Source organism: Arachis ipaensis, chromosome B10 (genome assembly GCF_059453495.1).
Source record: "Arachis ipaensis isolate K30076 ecotype BB chromosome B10, ASM5945349v1, whole genome shotgun sequence".
Lineage (NCBI taxonomy): Eukaryota > Viridiplantae > Streptophyta > Magnoliopsida > Fabales > Fabaceae > Arachis > Arachis ipaensis.
Window position 1 is genome coordinate 141,777,750 of NC_142435.1, and position 18,465 is coordinate 141,796,214.

General features: G+C 34.3%; 2 protein-coding genes across 4 annotated transcripts; both read right to left on the reverse strand.

Moving 5' to 3' along the window:
• Window positions 1-7,144: 7,144 nt before the first annotated feature.
• Window positions 7,145-8,893, reverse strand: LOC148581949 (uncharacterized). Its single transcript, XM_088501256.1, has 4 exons — window positions 8,821-8,893; window positions 8,290-8,600; window positions 8,071-8,169; window positions 7,145-7,978 (listed from the first exon to the last, which is right to left on the reverse strand). Exons 1-4 carry the CDS (start codon window positions 8,864-8,866, stop codon window positions 7,145-7,147), a joined length of 1,290 nt encoding a protein of 429 aa, XP_088357382.1. The 5' UTR covers window positions 8,867-8,893.
• Window positions 8,894-11,244: 2,351 nt separating this feature from the next.
• On the reverse strand, window positions 11,245-18,327 carry HYP1 (hyperosmolality-gated Ca2+ permeable channel 2.3). 3 transcript variants are annotated; one of them, XM_016325411.3, is made up of 10 exons: window positions 18,028-18,327; window positions 17,211-17,555; window positions 16,645-16,794; window positions 16,017-16,080; window positions 15,705-15,914; window positions 14,940-15,128; window positions 13,601-13,899; window positions 12,619-12,895; window positions 12,068-12,343; window positions 11,245-11,925 (listed from the first exon to the last, which is right to left on the reverse strand). In XM_016325411.3, exons 2-10 carry the CDS (start codon window positions 17,489-17,491, stop codon window positions 11,530-11,532), a joined length of 2,142 nt encoding a protein of 713 aa, XP_016180897.1. In that variant the 5' UTR covers window positions 17,492-17,555; window positions 18,028-18,327; the 3' UTR covers window positions 11,245-11,529. The 3 variants fall into 3 exon arrangements, with proteins under 3 accessions (XP_016180897.1, XP_088340618.1, XP_088340613.1); XM_088484492.1 differs by having other exon boundaries at window positions 16,017-16,096; window positions 18,028-18,326; XM_088484487.1 differs by having other exon boundaries at window positions 17,918-18,037.
• Window positions 18,328-18,465: the final 138 nt, after the last annotated feature.

Genomic DNA, 18,465 nt, shown 5'->3' on the forward strand with positions numbered 1-18,465 from the left:
TTCAAACGCAGAGCCTACCTTGATGTCAGTGAGGCATGATGGCGTTGGCCATGCCCATACAGGGTTAAATGCAACTCACATAAATACCGTGGGGTGGCTGCCATATATGGCTTGCCACCGGGGTATGTCCCCTCCATGGTGACACAAGGATTGCCTGTGCCTCTCTACTCAACTTTTCAAAATCCTATTTATCAAAATCCATATGGCATGTCAAATGTACCTGTTTCTGGGGTGTCAGGTTCACACGTATCACAACAAAATTTTTCATATTCTATTAATACAAGAAATAACAGTGCATCTAATTCTACTAAATCCACTGTCACTAGGGTAGAAAATTCTAGACTTGTATTTCCTGACATGTCAAGAGCAATGCCTGTTAATCAACCTAGTTAAACTGTGGGATCTTTAGCAAATATTAGGCAACAGATGGATGAAAGTCACCATGATCTAGTAAACATGTTAACTCATCAAATGGTGACAGTTTTAAATCCTCTTTTAGAAAACACAAACACTAGAATTGAACAATTAAATAGGCAAGTTAATAGGATTGCTACTGTGGTAAATTTAGAAGAAAATGATAACCAGGGTTTAAGATTTGATAATGTCAATCAAAATGGTGGAGCAATTCCTAATTATGATGTCCATATGCCTAGACATGGTCAAAATGCTGATGATATGTTAGAAAGACTTAGGCAAAACAACTTAGGGGAGCATTATAATCTAACAAGAAATGTTGAACAAGTTTTAAACCGTTTGGAATTTAATGTTGGTTGCTTAAATAGACCATATTTTGTGTCTGCTTTTCCTGAATGTGTCCAACAAGCAGAGCTCCCAAGGGGTTGAAAAATTTCAAAATCCCTTACAAAATTTTCTGGAGAAGAAAATGAGTCTACAGTAGAGCATATTGCTCGATATACTGTTGAAATTGGAGAAGCAGCTTCTAATGAATATCTCAAGATGAGATACTTTCCTTCTTCTTTAACAAAAAATGCATTCACATGGTTCTCCAACTTGAGACCAAATTCTATTCATTCTTGGGCACAGTTAGAAAGAAATTTTCATAATCAGTTTTTTCGAGGTGAATTGAAAGTTAGTCTTATGGATTTATTCTCTGTCAAACGTGCAGAAGGAGAATCCATTGATACTTATTTGGTGCGATTTAGAAACATGAGAAATAAGTGTTTTACTCCGATTCTGGAAACTGAAGTTGTCAAAATAGCTACTAATGGGTTAGAATTTGAGATCTTTCCCAGTTAGCTGAAAGAGTAAGACAGATAGAACAAATTAAGAAAGAAAAAGAAAATTTTAAAAAGGATTCAAAAAAAGTTGCATATGTTTATTGTTTTTCTGATAGTAGTGATTCAGATGAGAAAGAGATTTATATTGCTGAATTATGTGGGGGTCCTCCTTATGTATGCAAATCTTTGAAGCCTGTTAAAGGAAAAGAAAAAGTTTCTTCTTATTCTAAAGTTGAAAATAAGACTTATTCTTTTGATATTTCTAAGGCAGATCAAATATTTGAGGTTTTTTAAAAGATAAACAGCTTATTTTACCAGAAGGAAAAAAAATGCCTTCAGCTGATGAAATAAAGAATAAAAAATTTTGTAAGTTTCATCAGGTATTTTCACACACCACTAATAATTGCGTCCGTTTCAGGGACTTGATACAAAAAGCAATTGAGGAGGAAAGATTGAAGTTTGAGGATAAAACTATTATGAAGGTGGACACTGAACCATTTGCTGCTGACTCAAATTATGTTGAGCCATTCAATTTGTCAATCAACATGGTAAAAGTTGATGCCACAATGGTTAGTGCTAAAGATGAAAATAAAGACCTGAGAGTCTTTGAGCAAGATAAGAAGTCAGTTTATCCTCGTCCTGGTGAGGATCTGTTAGATTTTTTGTTGAGAATTAAAGAATCTGACAGTACCATCGCCATGTGCCCAAAGTGCAATGTTGTTTTTGACAAGGAAGCTGCAAAAGAGTTTGAAAAGTACAAAGTTGAAGAGAAAGAAAAGGCTGAGTTGAGAAAGAAGATTGCTGAAAAAGAAAATGAAACTAACGAGCTAAAGCGGAAGATAGCCGAGGGAAAATAAAAGTTGGGCGGTCAAACTCCTTTGAACAAGTGCGTCAACAACACTGGGGTATAACCCGTCAACCAGAAGATGAAGACTATGGTCATGATTGATGGAAAACTTGATGAATTTTCTCAAAAGACAAGAGTTCCTCCACCAAAATTTCAAACAATAAATGGGTCCAGAATGTGAGAAATATGCAGAATCAACCTACTACTTTTGCAAGAGGAAAAAACAAATGGGTGAAGTCTAGACCTTTCAAGCCTAGGTACTATGAGTCTCAGTTATGGAATATGAATCATGCAGAAAACGGAGGTAGTATATATATTCTAAAAAATGTGCATATTCCCTCAAAACCAATTTATTCTTGTTATAATCCTAACATGCACCAGGTTCCTAATTATTCTTCTTGGCCAAATTGTCAAAATATTCCAAAATATTCTCCTTTTACAACTTTTGAGCAGAAAGAGAATATATCTGAGTATGTTCCTTTGGATCCATACAAGGGACATGGAGTAGATTTTCCTCCTTTGCCAACCATGGCCAAGTCTGCATAAACAGGAAATTCTTCTAATCACCCTAAATGCAATAAAAATGTCAAGAAAAATCTTACTGGGAAGAGGGCAATGGTTGAAAATAAGGGAGAAAAGGATGAAGATTTAATTACTGATAATTTTGACACTGGTTTTTATGACAGCTTAGAAGCAATATTTGGTGTTAAGAAACCTATAGCTGTGGTGTCAATACTGCCTGAGGAGTATAGTCAAGTCCAGGAAGTAGAGTCATTAGAAGATGATTGTTATGATGTCTTCCCTGGAAGCGAATGCTTATTGCTAGATGACAATATGTGTGGTGGAGGATTATTTGAGAAGCCTACTGAAAATGATAAGGAACACTTGCGTCCACTGCATATCAAGGCTCGTGTTGATGGAAGGATAGTCAATAAGATTTTGGTTGACGGGGGAGCTGCTGTTAATCTCATGCCTGAAAGAATGATGGGAAGGCTTGGAAAGACTGAAAAAGATCTGATTAAAAGTAGCATTGGGGTAACAGATTTTAATGAAAGGACTTCTTCTGTTAGAGGTGTGGTTCTACTGTCAATTGAGGTTGGTTCTGTTAATAGGCCAACTCTATTTGTTGTGGTTTCTTCAAAGGCTGGTTTTAACTTGCTTTTGAGACATGATTGGATTCATGGAATGGGTGCTATTCCATCCACTTTACATCAAAAATTAATTTTCTGGAATGAAGATGGAGGAGTGGAAGAAGTTCTTGCTGACAATAGTACTTGTTACTATGATGAGATGCATGTGGAGTTCAAGATGTATAATTCTGGAGTCAAGCCGCTGACAGTTGACACCAATGCATTTAATCCTGAAAATATTGAGATGTGCAAAATAGATATGAATGGTTTTATTTTGGTCCCTAAGGCCGGGGCGGATACGGCCTCAGGAGAAACTTAGATGAGCTTGACGAGCCAACTGGCTCGGCTGTCAGCCTATATGGCAGACAGAGAAGGGTGCATTGACAGTGTACCTTATGATTGTATATATGATGATGGTCCTTTAGGTTTTGAAAAAATAATACTGACACTGTAAAAAAGTTTGAAGTGCAGGATCCTTTGGAGGAAGTAGATATTGGTAACGGTGATTATCCTAGACCAACATATGTGAGCAAGATGCTTCCTGATGATTTCAAAAAAGAAATGGTGGAGATTTTGAAGGAATATTGCGACTGTTTTGTATAGAATTATGCAGAGATGCCAGGCTTGAGTCGTGAATTAGTAAAAGATCAATTGCCATTGAAAGCCAATGTTAAACCTGTCAAGCAGCCACCAAGGAGATTTGCTCCTGCAGTCGTGCAGAAGATTAAAGAAGAGATTGAAAGACTTCTTAAGGCTAAGTTTATAAGAACAACAAGGTATGTCAACTGGATTTCTAGTATTGTCCCTATCATGAAAAAGAATGAAAAATTAAGGGTTTGCATTGATTTTAGAAATTTAAATTCTGCAACACCAAAAGATGAATATCCAATGCCTATAGCTGATATGTTGATAGATTCTACTGCTGGTCATGAAATGTTAAGTTTTATGGATGGATATTCAGGTTATAATCAAATATACATAGCTGAAGAAGATGTGTCAAAAACAGCATTTAGGTGCCCAGGTGCTTTAGGAACTTTTGAATGGGTTGTGATGTCATTTAGGCTAAAAAATACTGGTGCAACTTATCAAAGGGTGATGAATAAAATTTTTCATGACTTTATTGAAAATTTTATGGAAATTTATGTTGATGATGTGGTTGTCAAATCAAATGCTAAAAAAGAGCATCTAGAAAACTTAAAAAAAAAAGCATTTGAAAGAATGAGAAAGCATAAGTTGAAAATGAATCCCTTAAAATGTGCTTTTGGTGTGAGTGCAGAAAATTTTCTTGGTTTCTTGGTACAGAAAAAAGGGATTGAAATTGACAAAAATAAGGCAAAGGCTATCTTAGAGGCTCCCCCTCCAGCTAACAAAAAGCAACTACAAGCATTTTTAGGGAAGGTCAATTACCTCAGAAGGTTCATTTCCAATCTGTCAGGAAAAACCAAGGTTTTTGCGCCTCTGATCAAGTTGAAAAAAGAGGAAGAGTTCCAATGGAAAATAGAGCATCAAGAAACTTTTGACAACATCAATCAGTATTTGACTAATCCTCCTATTATGACACCTCCAAGGCACGGAGCACCTCTAAAACTTTACGTGTCAGCTTCTGAAGTAACAATTGGTGGAATGCTGGCTCAAGAAGATGAGAATGGCAACGAGAGAGTGATTTATTATCTAAGTCGTGTGCTAAATGATGTTGAGAGCCGTTATTCTCCAATTGAGAAACTTTGTTTAGCTTTATATTTTTCTTGTTTAAAACTTAAGTACTATCTAATTCCTAGGAATGTTTATGTAATTTCTAAGTTTGATGTTCTTAAATATATGTTGTCTTCTCCAATATTGCATGGTAGACTAGGAAAATGGATGCTGGCCTTAACGAAATTTTCTTTACAATTTTGTTCCTGCAAGAGCCGTTAAGGGTCAGGTTCTAGCTGATTTCCTGGTTGATCATCCTTGTATTGACATTGATGAGAGTTTACTGGGTTTCATTGGTTTGGTGCCTTGAAAATTATATTTTGATAGTTCATGCCATAAGGGTGGTGTTGGTATAGGAATTTTAATTATTTCTCCAAGTGGCGAGCCAAGTAAATTCCACTTTGAATTGAATTATTCATGTTCCAACAATGAGGCAGAGTATGAAGCATTAATAATGGGACTGGAATTATTATTAGAAAGAGGAGTTAAAATGTAGAAATTTTTGGAGATTCACAGCTTGTAGTCCGTCAAGTATCACTTGAATATAGGTGTGTTAGTGAAAATTTAAGAAAGTATTTCAATGTGGCTACAGAGTTGTTGAGTAAATTTGATAATGTCATTGTAAGGCATGTTCCAAGGGAGTTAAATCAAGAAGCAAATGAATTAGCTCAAATTGCTTCAAAATATAAGATCAAGCCCTCAACACTAGAAAAATTGGTAAGGATAAAGGACATATTTATGCCTTTGAGAGAAAGAGAAGTGTTGTCATTAGAAAAACTAGACCCAGAAGATTGGAGAGTACCAATTGTAGAATATTTAAAAAATCCAAGTCTTAGTGTCGATAGAAAACTTAAATATAGGGCTCAAAGTTATGTTCTAATAAGTAATGTCTTGTTTAAGAAATCTGTTGACGGAAACCTCTTGACATGTTTGGGAGAAAAAAAAGCGTATTTGGCTCTTGCTGAAGTGCATGAGGGAATTTATGGTGCCCATCAATCAGGGAAAAAAATGAATTGGGTGATAAATAGGAGAAGATTGTATTGGCCAACTATTCAAAGAGATTGTATAAATTATGCCAGGTCCTGTGAAGAATGCCAAAAACATGGAAGCCTTCAACATATTCCAGCGTCAGAACTGCATGTTATAATTAAGCCATGGCCATTTAGAGGTTGGGCTCTAGATCTTATCGGACATATTCACCCACCTTCTTCTAAAGGTCATAAGTTCATTTTGGTTGGTGTTGATTATTTTTCTAAATGGGTAGAGGCTATCCCTCTGAGGGAGGTGACTCACAATGAAATAATAGATTTTATTGAGGAGCATATTGTGCATAGGTTTGGAATTTCTCAGTCTATTACCATTGATCAAGGAACCATGTTTATTGGAAAAAAGGTCATGGAATATGCCAAATCTAGGGATATAAAAATGCTTTCTTCTACACCATATTATGCCCAGGCCAATGGACAAGTGGAGGCAGCGAATAAAATTTTGATTGCATTAATTAAAAAATACATTGGAAGGCAGCCAAGAAATTAGCACCAAACTCTCAGTCAAGTTCTTTGGGCTTATCGAAATTCTCCAAGAGATTCTACTGGAACCACCCCGTATAAGTTAGTTTACGGTCATGATGCGGTGTTGCCAATTGATATTAATCTGTAAAGTATAAGGGTGGCCAGACAAGACGAAATACCAGTAGTAGATTATTGGAATTCTTTGCATGATGAGCTCAATGAACTAGATGACGAAAGGTTGAGAGCTTTAGAGCGGGTGATTCGACAAAAAGAGATTATGTCAAAATCATACAACCGCCGTGTTAAAGCAAAGACATTTGCAGTTGGAGATTTAGTGTGAAAAACAATTTTTCCTATAGAAAAAAAGTCAAAAACTTATGGTAAGTGGTCTCCAACTTGGGAAGGACTTTATGTAGTTGACAAAGTTTATTCTGGAAATACCTATAAGATTCTTGAAATCGGATCAGGAAGAAGAATTCCTTCAATAAATGGCAAATATTTAAAGGTATATAGGCCAGGCATACATGAGATAAACATTCCACATGTTTAAGGACACGAAAATATCCAGTTGAAGTGTCCAAAGAAAAAAAAATAGCAAGTGTCCAATCTCCAAAATAAGGATAGAGTGCATTCAAAAGCGAGTAATAAACAAAATTCTAAAGGTTCAAAAAGTGAAGATTGCAGACACATATTAAAATCACAAATGTTCACATAAGAAATACAAGACTAGGTTTCAAAGATCTCCTTCAAGCGAATAACTTCAGCTTGGAGAGCGGTTTGGAAGTTCCTGACTTCTTTGGCAGCTTCCTGTGAGGAGGGCATCTTCTCTTCAAGTGACTGTAAGGCTGCATTGCTACTGTCAAGCATGCTACTTGCTTTGGCAAATTGAGCCTCATTCTTTATCAAAGCAGCGTCCAGCCTACTTTTTGCTCCTCTCTTGACAGTCAGCTGTTGTTCTAAGTATCGAATCTCCTCAGATAGCTCATGAGCCCGATCTTTAGCTTTTGTAATATGGACAGCCAGGGTAGCTTTGACAGCCTCAAAAGAGGAGGTGTCTTGTTTCAATTTAGAAAGAGATTCAGTTAATTGTTGACACGATGAGATGGCTGCCTGAGAATCTGAAAATTTGGCATAAAGATCCTCATAAACTTTCCGCAAGTGAGCCAACAAAGGATCAATAGTCTCAGGATGTGGTGTAGTTGAAAAAGTTTGAAGAATATCGGAAAGCTGAGCCTTAAACTGCGGATCCGTAGCAAGTGTCAAAACAGGTTTGGATAGAATGACATTGAGTTGTTGGCTTAATGGAAGCAGGATGGAATTGTCAACAATCTTGGTTGTGGGAGGTGTAGTATGGGGCTGCTCTGTTGAAGGGTGACTTTGAATGGTAGAATAAGATTCAACTATGGCCTTCTGTGTATCCATACTACATGCATATGCTTCATTTAGACTTTCTAAATCAGCCAATAAATCATTCACTACATTAGGGGTCTGAGCATGGATGAAAGCGATGAGTATTTGTTTTTCTGACCGCTCACTTGGGGAGATTTCAGAATTTTGAAGCTAGACAAAAAATGCAAAAGCGAATGTTAACATAAAAATAAAGAAGATACAAGGAAGAGATACCAACCATCAGGCTAAATGACATGTCATACCTTATTTGCATTGGTTTTGGGTATAGGCTTATTAGATGTGGCAGCCATCATATTTTCAGTATTAGGCACGATTAAAGAAATGGTAAGAGTCACAGTGACCTAAATCAAAAAGTAAAATGAGGACAAAGGTAATAAAAAGGGGACTCAGCATGAGAAGTATCATCACCATATAAGTTCTTTAAGATGATGTTATTTCAATGTAAAAATATGTAAAAATACCTGAGAAGCAAGCCGGTCACTGGGGCTAAGAGCATTGACATCGAATTTACTGACTGATTCATCACTTGACGAGGTGTTCTCGTTGTCCCTTTCATTGTGTCGAGAGATTATCAGTCCATCAAGATTGTCATTGGATGTATTTGATGTGTCATTCTTATCATTACTACTTGAAGATATTGAAACTTCAATTGGTTCAAGTCTTCTTCTTACCCGACGGTTTGAGCAATTAAAATTGCATTTCTTTTTTCCTACAAGCTTACTAGAAGACTTTCTCAAAAGAGGATTTGCGGCAAGTGAGGTAGTTGTGTTCTCTGTAATAATAAAATATATATATATAATAATAATGAAAAAATAATTAAAACAAGTGCCATTGTGATAGCCTTAGAAGACATTGTGCATGAAGAAAATTAATAGCAACAACACAGAGAGTACATGTTACTAATAGAGGAAATTACCCTAACTAATAATAATAATAATAATAATAATAATAATAATAATAATAAAATGAGCAAATAGTTTAGTGGTAATTACCCTTTTTTGCTCTTCTCACTTGTTGCATTACAAGAACAGTGGTCATCCTTTGACAGCAAGTACTGAAAGCAACTTCAATAGAGGAGTAATAATTTTTCCACCAAAAAAAGAATGTTCTTCAGAGTAAGATTCGAGTACTCATAGTCATAAATAATACAAGGGATACTTTGCATGCCATTTTTAGGGTTAGGGTTCTTCACAATCATTAATGGAAAAGAAAAGATAAAGATGGAGCTAGCAGTAAAATCTTACCTGGAATATTGAAAAAATTAGGTATAATCAAACCCTTGTGAACAGAAAAAGCCAATCGTAATAGATAAAATTTGGGAGTACGTGGGGGTACAGAGTTGAAGAAAAAGTTTAACTAGCGTATTATCTTTCTCACATGTACCACAAGAAGATAAGAGGACTGAGTGATTTCACTTTTTGTTTAACCAATTTAAATAAATAAACAAAATAACAAAGAAAAGGGGAAAGAGTACAATACTCTTATGTACTTTCTAAATGGCGTTTCAAAATTTCATCCTTATCAACATTTATTGTTATCATTTATATACTTTAAAAAAAATAATAAATAAATAAATAAATAAACATACGTTTGTATATACTTCTCTTATTATTATAAACAACAAAATTTTTTCACTTTCAATTCCTGTATGACTTCAAGTAAAAAGTTTTGGGGGCATTATGTTAGACAAAATATAATTTTTATAAGAAAATTATAAAAAGAAATAATTAGTTATTTGGTAATATTTCTATATATAATATTTATATTTATTTTAAATTAAATTAGATCATTTGATAGTTGGTTATTTATTTAAATTTTGAAATTAACATCAAGCAAGAAGTGCGGGAACAGTTACAAGAAATTCAAATTTTTTGTAAGTGGTGTACAAATGGTAACTATTAGCTGATATTAGGCTAATCTATAAATAGAACTTTAGGAAAATATTATAATCAGTTCAGTTCTTCTTGAAAAACGCTTAGAAACCCAAAAAACGCTCTCAGTCCCTTGGTATCACAGAATAAAATTGGGAATCCTAAGTAATTCCTCTGAACTCAAACACTTGTACTTTGCTTTTTTCCAATTTTTATTAATAAAATTCCTCTACTTTTACGTCTTTTTCTCTTTTACGTTGGTGTTTCTTCCTTCATCTTCTTTTTAATTTCCTGTTTGTTTTAATTTCTGCATTTTACTTTGCCTCCGACACCTTGTATGTTTTTCTTTTCATCTTTAATTTTACTTTCGAAACTACAATTGAGACATTGAGACATCCACAAAAGGAGTCGTTTTCGCTCCTTAAATTAAGATTGTGAAACAAACCTCGAAAATTGTTGATTTATTTGTTGTTAACAATGGAACAAAAATTTGAGTAAAACACACCTAATTAATATATGTGTTTCTTTGTTTTTAGATAGTTATTTTGAGTTATTTTACAAATTTTAATATTATATCTTTTATATATATATTATTGGTGATGCTACATGTACAAACTCGCTTGTCATAAAATCTAGCAACTAAGTTGACACAAGCCCAACAAAAAAAATAAGTCAATGTTTTGAACATGTACTTCAAAAATTTGTGTTGCGTATAAAATTTTTTTGTGCTTAATATATATTATTAATTGGATGTCTATGTTTTGGATACGTAGTTCTTTAAAAAAAAATTTATTCTGCAAACTTTTTATGTTCTAATTTTTTAAACATATATAAGAGAAAAAGAAGACGTAAAAGACGACCAGGACAAGATGACAACGATGATGAAGGAAGTTGCGAAGGAAAAGGGAGAAAAAATTAAACAAGAGAAGAAAAAAAGACGAGGATCATGATGACATTAAAGAAGAAGAAGAAAAAAAAGAAGATAACAACAATAATAATAAAAATAAAAAAAAAAAAGAAAGAGAAAGAAGAAGAAGATGAAGAAATAGCACAATGTATACATAATTACATATACATTTGAAAAAGCACGCTCTAACTTGGTTCAGTACTTGATTTAAAAAAAACTTGGTCGTCTAACTTTATTGTTATTCGCAGCACTGCATATCTTCTTAAGTTTGGCTCAAATTGTTATTTCGTTATATTATATCGTATCACGTATTATGACATGCTAAGCATTCCTAAGTTCTAAAATTATATTCAATGAAGTGGTAACATGCCTTGAGTTCTAAAACTATATTTAGTAAAATTTAATCTCCCCACATCATTACTATAAAAAAATTCTACACATATATCAAATTACGTATTAAGATGTCAACCAAAATAACTTTTTTTTTATTTACTACATAAATAATCATTTAAAAAAACATATATAATAAAACAAGTATATAAAAAGATATTTTACGATATCAATCAAAATTAAACTGACAGACAGATGGTATGCTACTACTACTAGCTCACTAGTTGAAACTTGGGACCCATTGGACATTGGTTGGTAAATACCAGCATCGAAAGCTTCCACCCACGAATTTTATTGTTCGTCATCTTTCTTTTACAAGCAAGGACAGTTATTACTCATACAAAATCTTCCCACACTCATTACAAGCATAAATTCTAAATCCTGGAAAATTTACACTAAAACACAACACATGCCTCTCACCAAGGACCACCAAATCAAACTCAAAATCAGAATCATGAATTGATGATACATTGCTATATACAGCTATACAGTTGCAACAGATGCCACACGAATAGTGCCGCAAAGTTGCAAACTTAAACTTGAGAATTATGAAGTAGCGGATCGCGGTTGCTGTTGGGCCTATCGGAGTATCTGATTGGCATCAGGGCTGGATCATTATATGCATTGGCCATTGTATCATAGAATTCCGACATGTTATGGTCATTTTGGTCTGCTCTGTCCTTCTTGATCAAACATTCAGCAGGATAGTCCTTAAACATGGGGAAGAACCGATTCTGGCAATACTCGTTGAATAGAAGTGTGAGAATTGGAAGAGGAATAGTCAATGCAGATGCCAGAGGAAGCGTTTTCAGGCCAAAAATTCCAATGGCTATTACATGCATCAATATCAATGAAAAAATTGTGGAGTTGTGCACTGTTGGCCAAAATTGTCCCCCAGTCTCATACTTGGGCACATAAACTTTTAGGAACTGTCACCAAAAGATGTTTTAAGGCAATGTTAGAATTTCATTCATGAAACAAAAAAAGATAACAGCAACTACTACCTGTGTCAAAAACAAAAAGAAATGCAAATGCATATAATATATGGGAAAAGCAATAATAATATCAAACCTGGTTGCGGAAAATGATGTATCCCAAACAAAAGTAGACCAAGAGAAATGGCAGTATTAGTGGAGCAAGGATGAAGTATGTTACACCAAGAAGACCAAAGAGGCGAATCCTGGGAATTTCACTGTGGTAAGGAATTGATGGGGGCTCAAAATCATCATCACTGTTGCTACTAAAAGTTCTACTAATAAAATTGTATAGAAGTGTAGTCAATTGAAAGAGTTCCGACGCTATAGTGGTCCACCCAGTTGTGACAACATATGCTATGAAAAACGATGCCTGCAACAAGGGAAAGTATATGAAATTTCATCTTTGAAGATTGGATTTTGGTAACAGGCATTTATAACGAAACAAAATTAAGTTGAGAAACAAAAAAAATTGATAACTCAGGGTGCGGTTGTTTCCGCCTCTTTAAAGATAAAAACTGATTTTTGACTGAGAATTTACTTCATACTTCTTGTATGATAAACAAACGCACCATCAATGTATGTTATAAAATACTGGAGAAATTTTGTGAAACTTCATACAATATGACATTCAATACTGATTATCACCTGTGATGGTACAGCTTCAGCTAGTACTCTGGGAATCTCTTTGGGCTCAAGAAAGACGTTCACTCGATAAAGAGCTGACCCTGATAGTACATTTGCAAAGAAAATGTTCCATATGGTAAACAATAATACTTTAGTACATGCACTCTTTTGAATCTGACTCAGTGATATGTATCCTTGCATGGATGAAAGCAGAATCATAATAGGTGGAACAAAGGATAGAAACAATTGAAGAATCAAACTGGGAAGGTATCCTGTTACAACTTGGCTCACAACAGACCTGCAAACAGATGTTGCAAATTCATGGTAAGAAAACTTTAGTGCAAATAATAAAGCAATGAAGTATACTCTCAACTTGCAATCACAAACTCAACAAGTCAACAGTTCAATGGGGAAAAAAAGGGATAATGTATTCTCCAGAAAACTGTATCATAGACACACTTGCGTGCGCTCACGCACATTGCCTAATATACATTGTGTGATGGTGATATATGATTCTTCTTAATATGCTGTATGAGGGCCTTCAAACTAAAACTCTGGATATATTATTCCGAATACTGAATCTAAGGTGTAACCCATCCCGCTTATGACTATTCAAAGAAACCAGCTCTTAGCCAGAATGAATTTAGCTAATGGGAGATTGCCGACAGCCTGCGATACAAGCACTGATTCAAGTAAGGTCTAAAATATGATTAGTTTTCATAATTAACAAAAAAACCTTCATAGCTTACCAGATGAAAGATGAAAATATGTTTGTGCATAAAAATTGAAATGGCAATTGTTGTGAAAAATATGTGCCACGGCCAACAAAAATGTGTACATTTAAAAGCAGATGCTTTATACAACTAAAAATATAAAAATCAAATATATATTTCAATGGACGTAGAGAATGGAAGTCTGCATGCAAAGGTAGTTATATTATCATCTTACTGTGATGCATGCTCTCATGGAAGATGAAGGTCAACAGGTAGGAATTCCTACTTACAGTCTCAGTATGCCTGTAAGAAAAGGGAACCAGGTTTCCAACTGATCAAGATGTGTCAATCCTTGTACAATTGCCACTGGGATTAAAAATAAAACTGTAAGAGTAGCACATGCAACAAAAACTACCAGCTTGCTTATCCATCTTCGAATGAAGGAAACAGTGAAGAAAGGCCAATAAACATCACGAGGCTCGGGTGCTTGCTCAGTAACCCATTCTGTGGGATTGACACCTTCTTGAATGTGTAGAGCTATGGCAGCACCAAATCTTGTCTTAAATGAGACAAAGGCAGCTGGAACTTCCTTCAAGTTTGTTGATAGCACAAGTCAATGTATTAGACATCATTATTGTCATTACAACCTAATTACTAAGAAATATACTGATTGTAGGAAAGAATATCCTCCATCAAAATAACTATTGATATGAATAATCTAATAGACAACATATTATAAAGGAGGAGACAAGTGCTGTGCAAGCCAAACTGAACATAATCATGAGCTAGTATGCGAAATTTTTTATGATTATTTTTTGCTTCAAGAAATAAATATTACATTAGGATCTTCTATCTAGCAAATGAACTCTAAGCTTCATTTCAGTAAATGGTGAATTACCTCGTACAAATCAAATGTTCAATTCTCTCTCCATATTTTCTCGTGAAAAGTATAAAAAAACCCTCCTTGTACATTTATTTAATCCTGTTAGGCTGTCACTTTAAAAAGTGCATTTTAATCATGTGACTTTAATATCCAATCTCAGAAAAACGAGGAGGGTTGTATTAGACCTACGATAGTCAACATAAAACTTAGTTGCATCCTAATCCATAGACACGACGCAATGATGTCTTGGATCCATATAGCCAACCCCACTCAGTGGAAAAAAGGCTTTGTTAAGAAAGAAAGCAATAAATTACTATAAAATTTGCTAATGATTTTTATTTTTTGATGATAGAAGTCTAAAATACAGTCAATTTTGGTCCAAACACTCTTCTTATTATTTTTCAGTATTTGAGAGCTCCTAATGCGATCTCATTTCCCATTTCCCATTTCCTGTCTCATCTGAAATAGAGTTGATATATGAAAACTGAATTTTGTTACCTGCCACATCTTGCCATTATTAATCAAGTTGGTAATACTGAGTAAAACCAAATCTTAACAACATAATCTGTGTTAAATATGCAGTGACAGTCAATTTGGTTTATGATTTAATGAACTAATAATGCGTAGTTTATTATCAGGCAGCATGTAAACCAATTAGATATTAAACAAGCTTTGATGAAAAATAAGTTATTTTGTTATCACTTGAGTAGTGAAGGTTGTTATTTATGCTTAGACATGAGAGTTACCTTGGCTGTCACTGATGATTGTTCCATTCGGACATTATCTTCCAGGTCTCCCAATCTTCTTTCATAGTGATCCAAAAGATCAACTTTACGCCCGAAAAGTCCAAAAAGACCATCGCGCCTTTGACTTTGAGGAGCATCACTTTTTGATTTCAAACGGGTTAGCTTTTTGTACATTTTATCTGCATCAGCCTTCAAAGAATAAACTTTAATAGTAAGATATGTAGGTAATACTAGAAGACTAGAAGAAAAAATTGATGTTAGGTGAAACTATAAGGCTGTGTTTGGTATAAGTTTTGTGTTCCTTTTGTAGTTATATTTCCACTTTTGTATCTTATGACACACAATATTGTATACTTGTACCAGCTCCAAACACATTTTGGTATCTCTCAATTACCAAACACAATCTAGATATCCAAAATGTTTAACACTCATGAAAGAAAGAAAAACAGACAAGATGCAAAGCTTTCCCTCAAGTATTATATAGAGAATGCATGAAAATAGGCCCTGATCTTTGCAGGAAACAGACGCGAGTTGTGTACTGTTATCTCGCCTAAAACACCATAATTTCAACAAATTATTCGTTCATAGGGAAGAAGTGATAAAGTGATTATTTAATTGATGTTCCATATTTAACATGTAGGAATTCTGGAGAGATACTCTTTCATTAATAAATAAACTAACAAGGTAGCAATGTCCAATGCAACCAAAATTCAAGGGACAAGATCAAGTCAAGGGAGCTCCAGAGGAAAAAAAAAATATGCTCACAGTAAGATTTTGAAGTCTACTGCTTCGACGGATCACAGAATGTGAAAGATACGTAGAAGGGTGATACTCCTGGAAAAAACGCTCAACAGTCTCACTACATGTGCTTCCAGGTGGAATAGGAACACCACGGACTAACAAGGTAAACTGATGAGGCTGAGGTTTGGATGAATAAAAGCAAGCAATTCTTTTTGATGAAATGTAAGCATACTCCTGCATATGGAATTAACATTAAACACAGAAGACAATCATTCTCTTTACAAAATAATAGGAGAATTTGTCAGTGTTTACAAATAAAAGTAAAATAAAACTTACATAATAAAGAAGATAGCAAACAACTCCAGTGAAAACATAGGCAGCACTAAAATGGATCCATAACCTTGATAAAAGCCAATCTAGGTATCAGAATTTCAATGTTACAATGAAAGATAATTAAAAATCTCAATAATGCTCATGTAACACTCCTTTCATTTGAACATGCTATGTAAACACAGCAGAAAATAAATAAATAAAATTATATCATAAGTGTCATGATAGACTTATATAACAAATGCCGTTTTAGAAACCAGGACATCAAAAATTCAAATGCATGAACATTAAAACTTTGGATTCTTAATCTAGTCAAAACATTCCTAGCCACATTGCGATGTCAAAGGAGGCAATGAATTTCAAAATTAAGGCAACAGTGTTGTTTATCAGAAACATAAACTGCAAAGAGAAGAAAGATGTCAACTCTAGGAGACTATTCACAAATTTGGTGTCATTCAAACAAATGATTTTGCAGAACTTAATAGAAGTCATCTGACCTGTAGGTGGATTTATTCAGTAAAATGTGTGTCTTCAGATTTAATATCAATATATATCCTAGACATCAATGTATCATTGTTATATAGTTCTTCATCATGAATAGATAATATCTGAGTTATTGATACATAATATTCACCTGTTTGAACCGTTGTTAACATTAGATATAGTGAACGAGTCCAAAGACTTGTGCTGAAAATCTGATTCATCTTTAAGCTGAGTCCCCAAGTAATTAATTGGGAGAAGAACGCACATTCCAATTATTCCTCCAAATGTAAATACTTTTAAACTGTACAATGGCATAAAAAGGGAAAAGGGTCAGCTGAATCAAATAAAAGAGCCCTCCCAAAGCAAGGATATCCAAACTAGAGAGACCAATAATAGTTTACAGCAATATGGATACAAAGGTTAATGAACGCTGAGCCATGGTGGTTACATATAAATATGTCACATTGAAAATGTGAATATCCACTCAGAATTTGATATAGAAAATACTTAATGTCAGTCAAAAGGAAAATGAATGAATATAATTGAGTATAGACACGTTAAAACAGAATACAACCTTTAGTAGTGTAGTATATAAAGTTCTCTTGTATTGCAGAAATCAGCTATTGATATTTACAATATCCATTAAAATGAGTAGATATATGATTTGAAGCATCTTCAAATCTCCAAACTTTTAGTCAACCAAACATTTCACCTCACCTAAAGATAAATATGCGCATGAAGACAAAAGCATCTAGGCCTGCGTTTGACAAAAATTCTTCCTCCGAAGGCTCCCATGCCTTTCTCACCCATCCAGCAGTAGGTAGCAACCGCTCCAAGTTAAATTGACCACCCTCTTTAACTTTTCCTTCAGCAACTAAGCGTGGTGCATAGACAGTAACATTACCAGGCTGCTTTCGCAATATAGAGTATAGGGTGAAAAATAAAAGACAGAGGCCAAGATTAATGGCAACGGAAGTCAAAAGAGCAGAAAGAATCATAATTTAAATTCGGATTTGACACCAGAAGTTTCAGCTCTTGACACGTGATAACACAACTGTAGACCTGAAAATGAATCAAAATATTCGGCATCAGCACATAGCCAAGGACCACAGAAAATTTTCCAGTTTTAGTTCCATTGTAATACTAATGCATGCCCAAGTAAGAAGAACCCCAAGGATCACTACAAAAGAGGAAGCACAATGCAAACAACCACTCCGCAGTAAGCACCAAAGAACAGCAACATAAGAACACTAAGCAGCTGAATTTTGAACTTGTCCAAGTCCAACACCATAAATCTACTTCATCAATCATTGACCTTAATCTGTTCTTTCAAATGATAGATTATATAAGAAGCATAAGTTAATTCTAAACTCCTGATGCTATAATAAAGTCAACATACAAATTTAGAACAATGAGGAACGCACCAATTTTGCCAAATTAACGTGCTCGTAATAATGAAACAAAATTCATACATGTTTAAACAGAAAATGAATAGCTTGAAGTTGAAGAGAAAGAGAGAAAGAGAGAAGAGAACCTGTATTGCGCAGAAGCAGCGAAAGAGATAAGCACGTGAATTGAGTAACGACACAACTCACAGAAGTAGCAGAAACAAAAGACGATGCAGGAACCGACTCTTACTCTGCGCTGCAATTATTATTATTTACAGATTTATATTTTGAATAGATTACTTTTAAAAAAATATTAATAAAATCTGTTAAGATAATAAATATAGATAAATTAATTTAAATTAACATCTTTTATTTTAATTATACTGACTAATTTAAAAATAACGTATTCGCATTTATCATTTTAAAAGATTTTATTAATATTTTTTTAAAAAATCAATCATTTCCTATAAATATTCGAGTTTTATTTGTAACTTTATTCTTATTTATAAATGATGAGGCGCCGTTCTTGGTGGCAGTGATGGATTGAAAAGCAACGAGCAGTCGACCACGTGCTGCACCTTCGT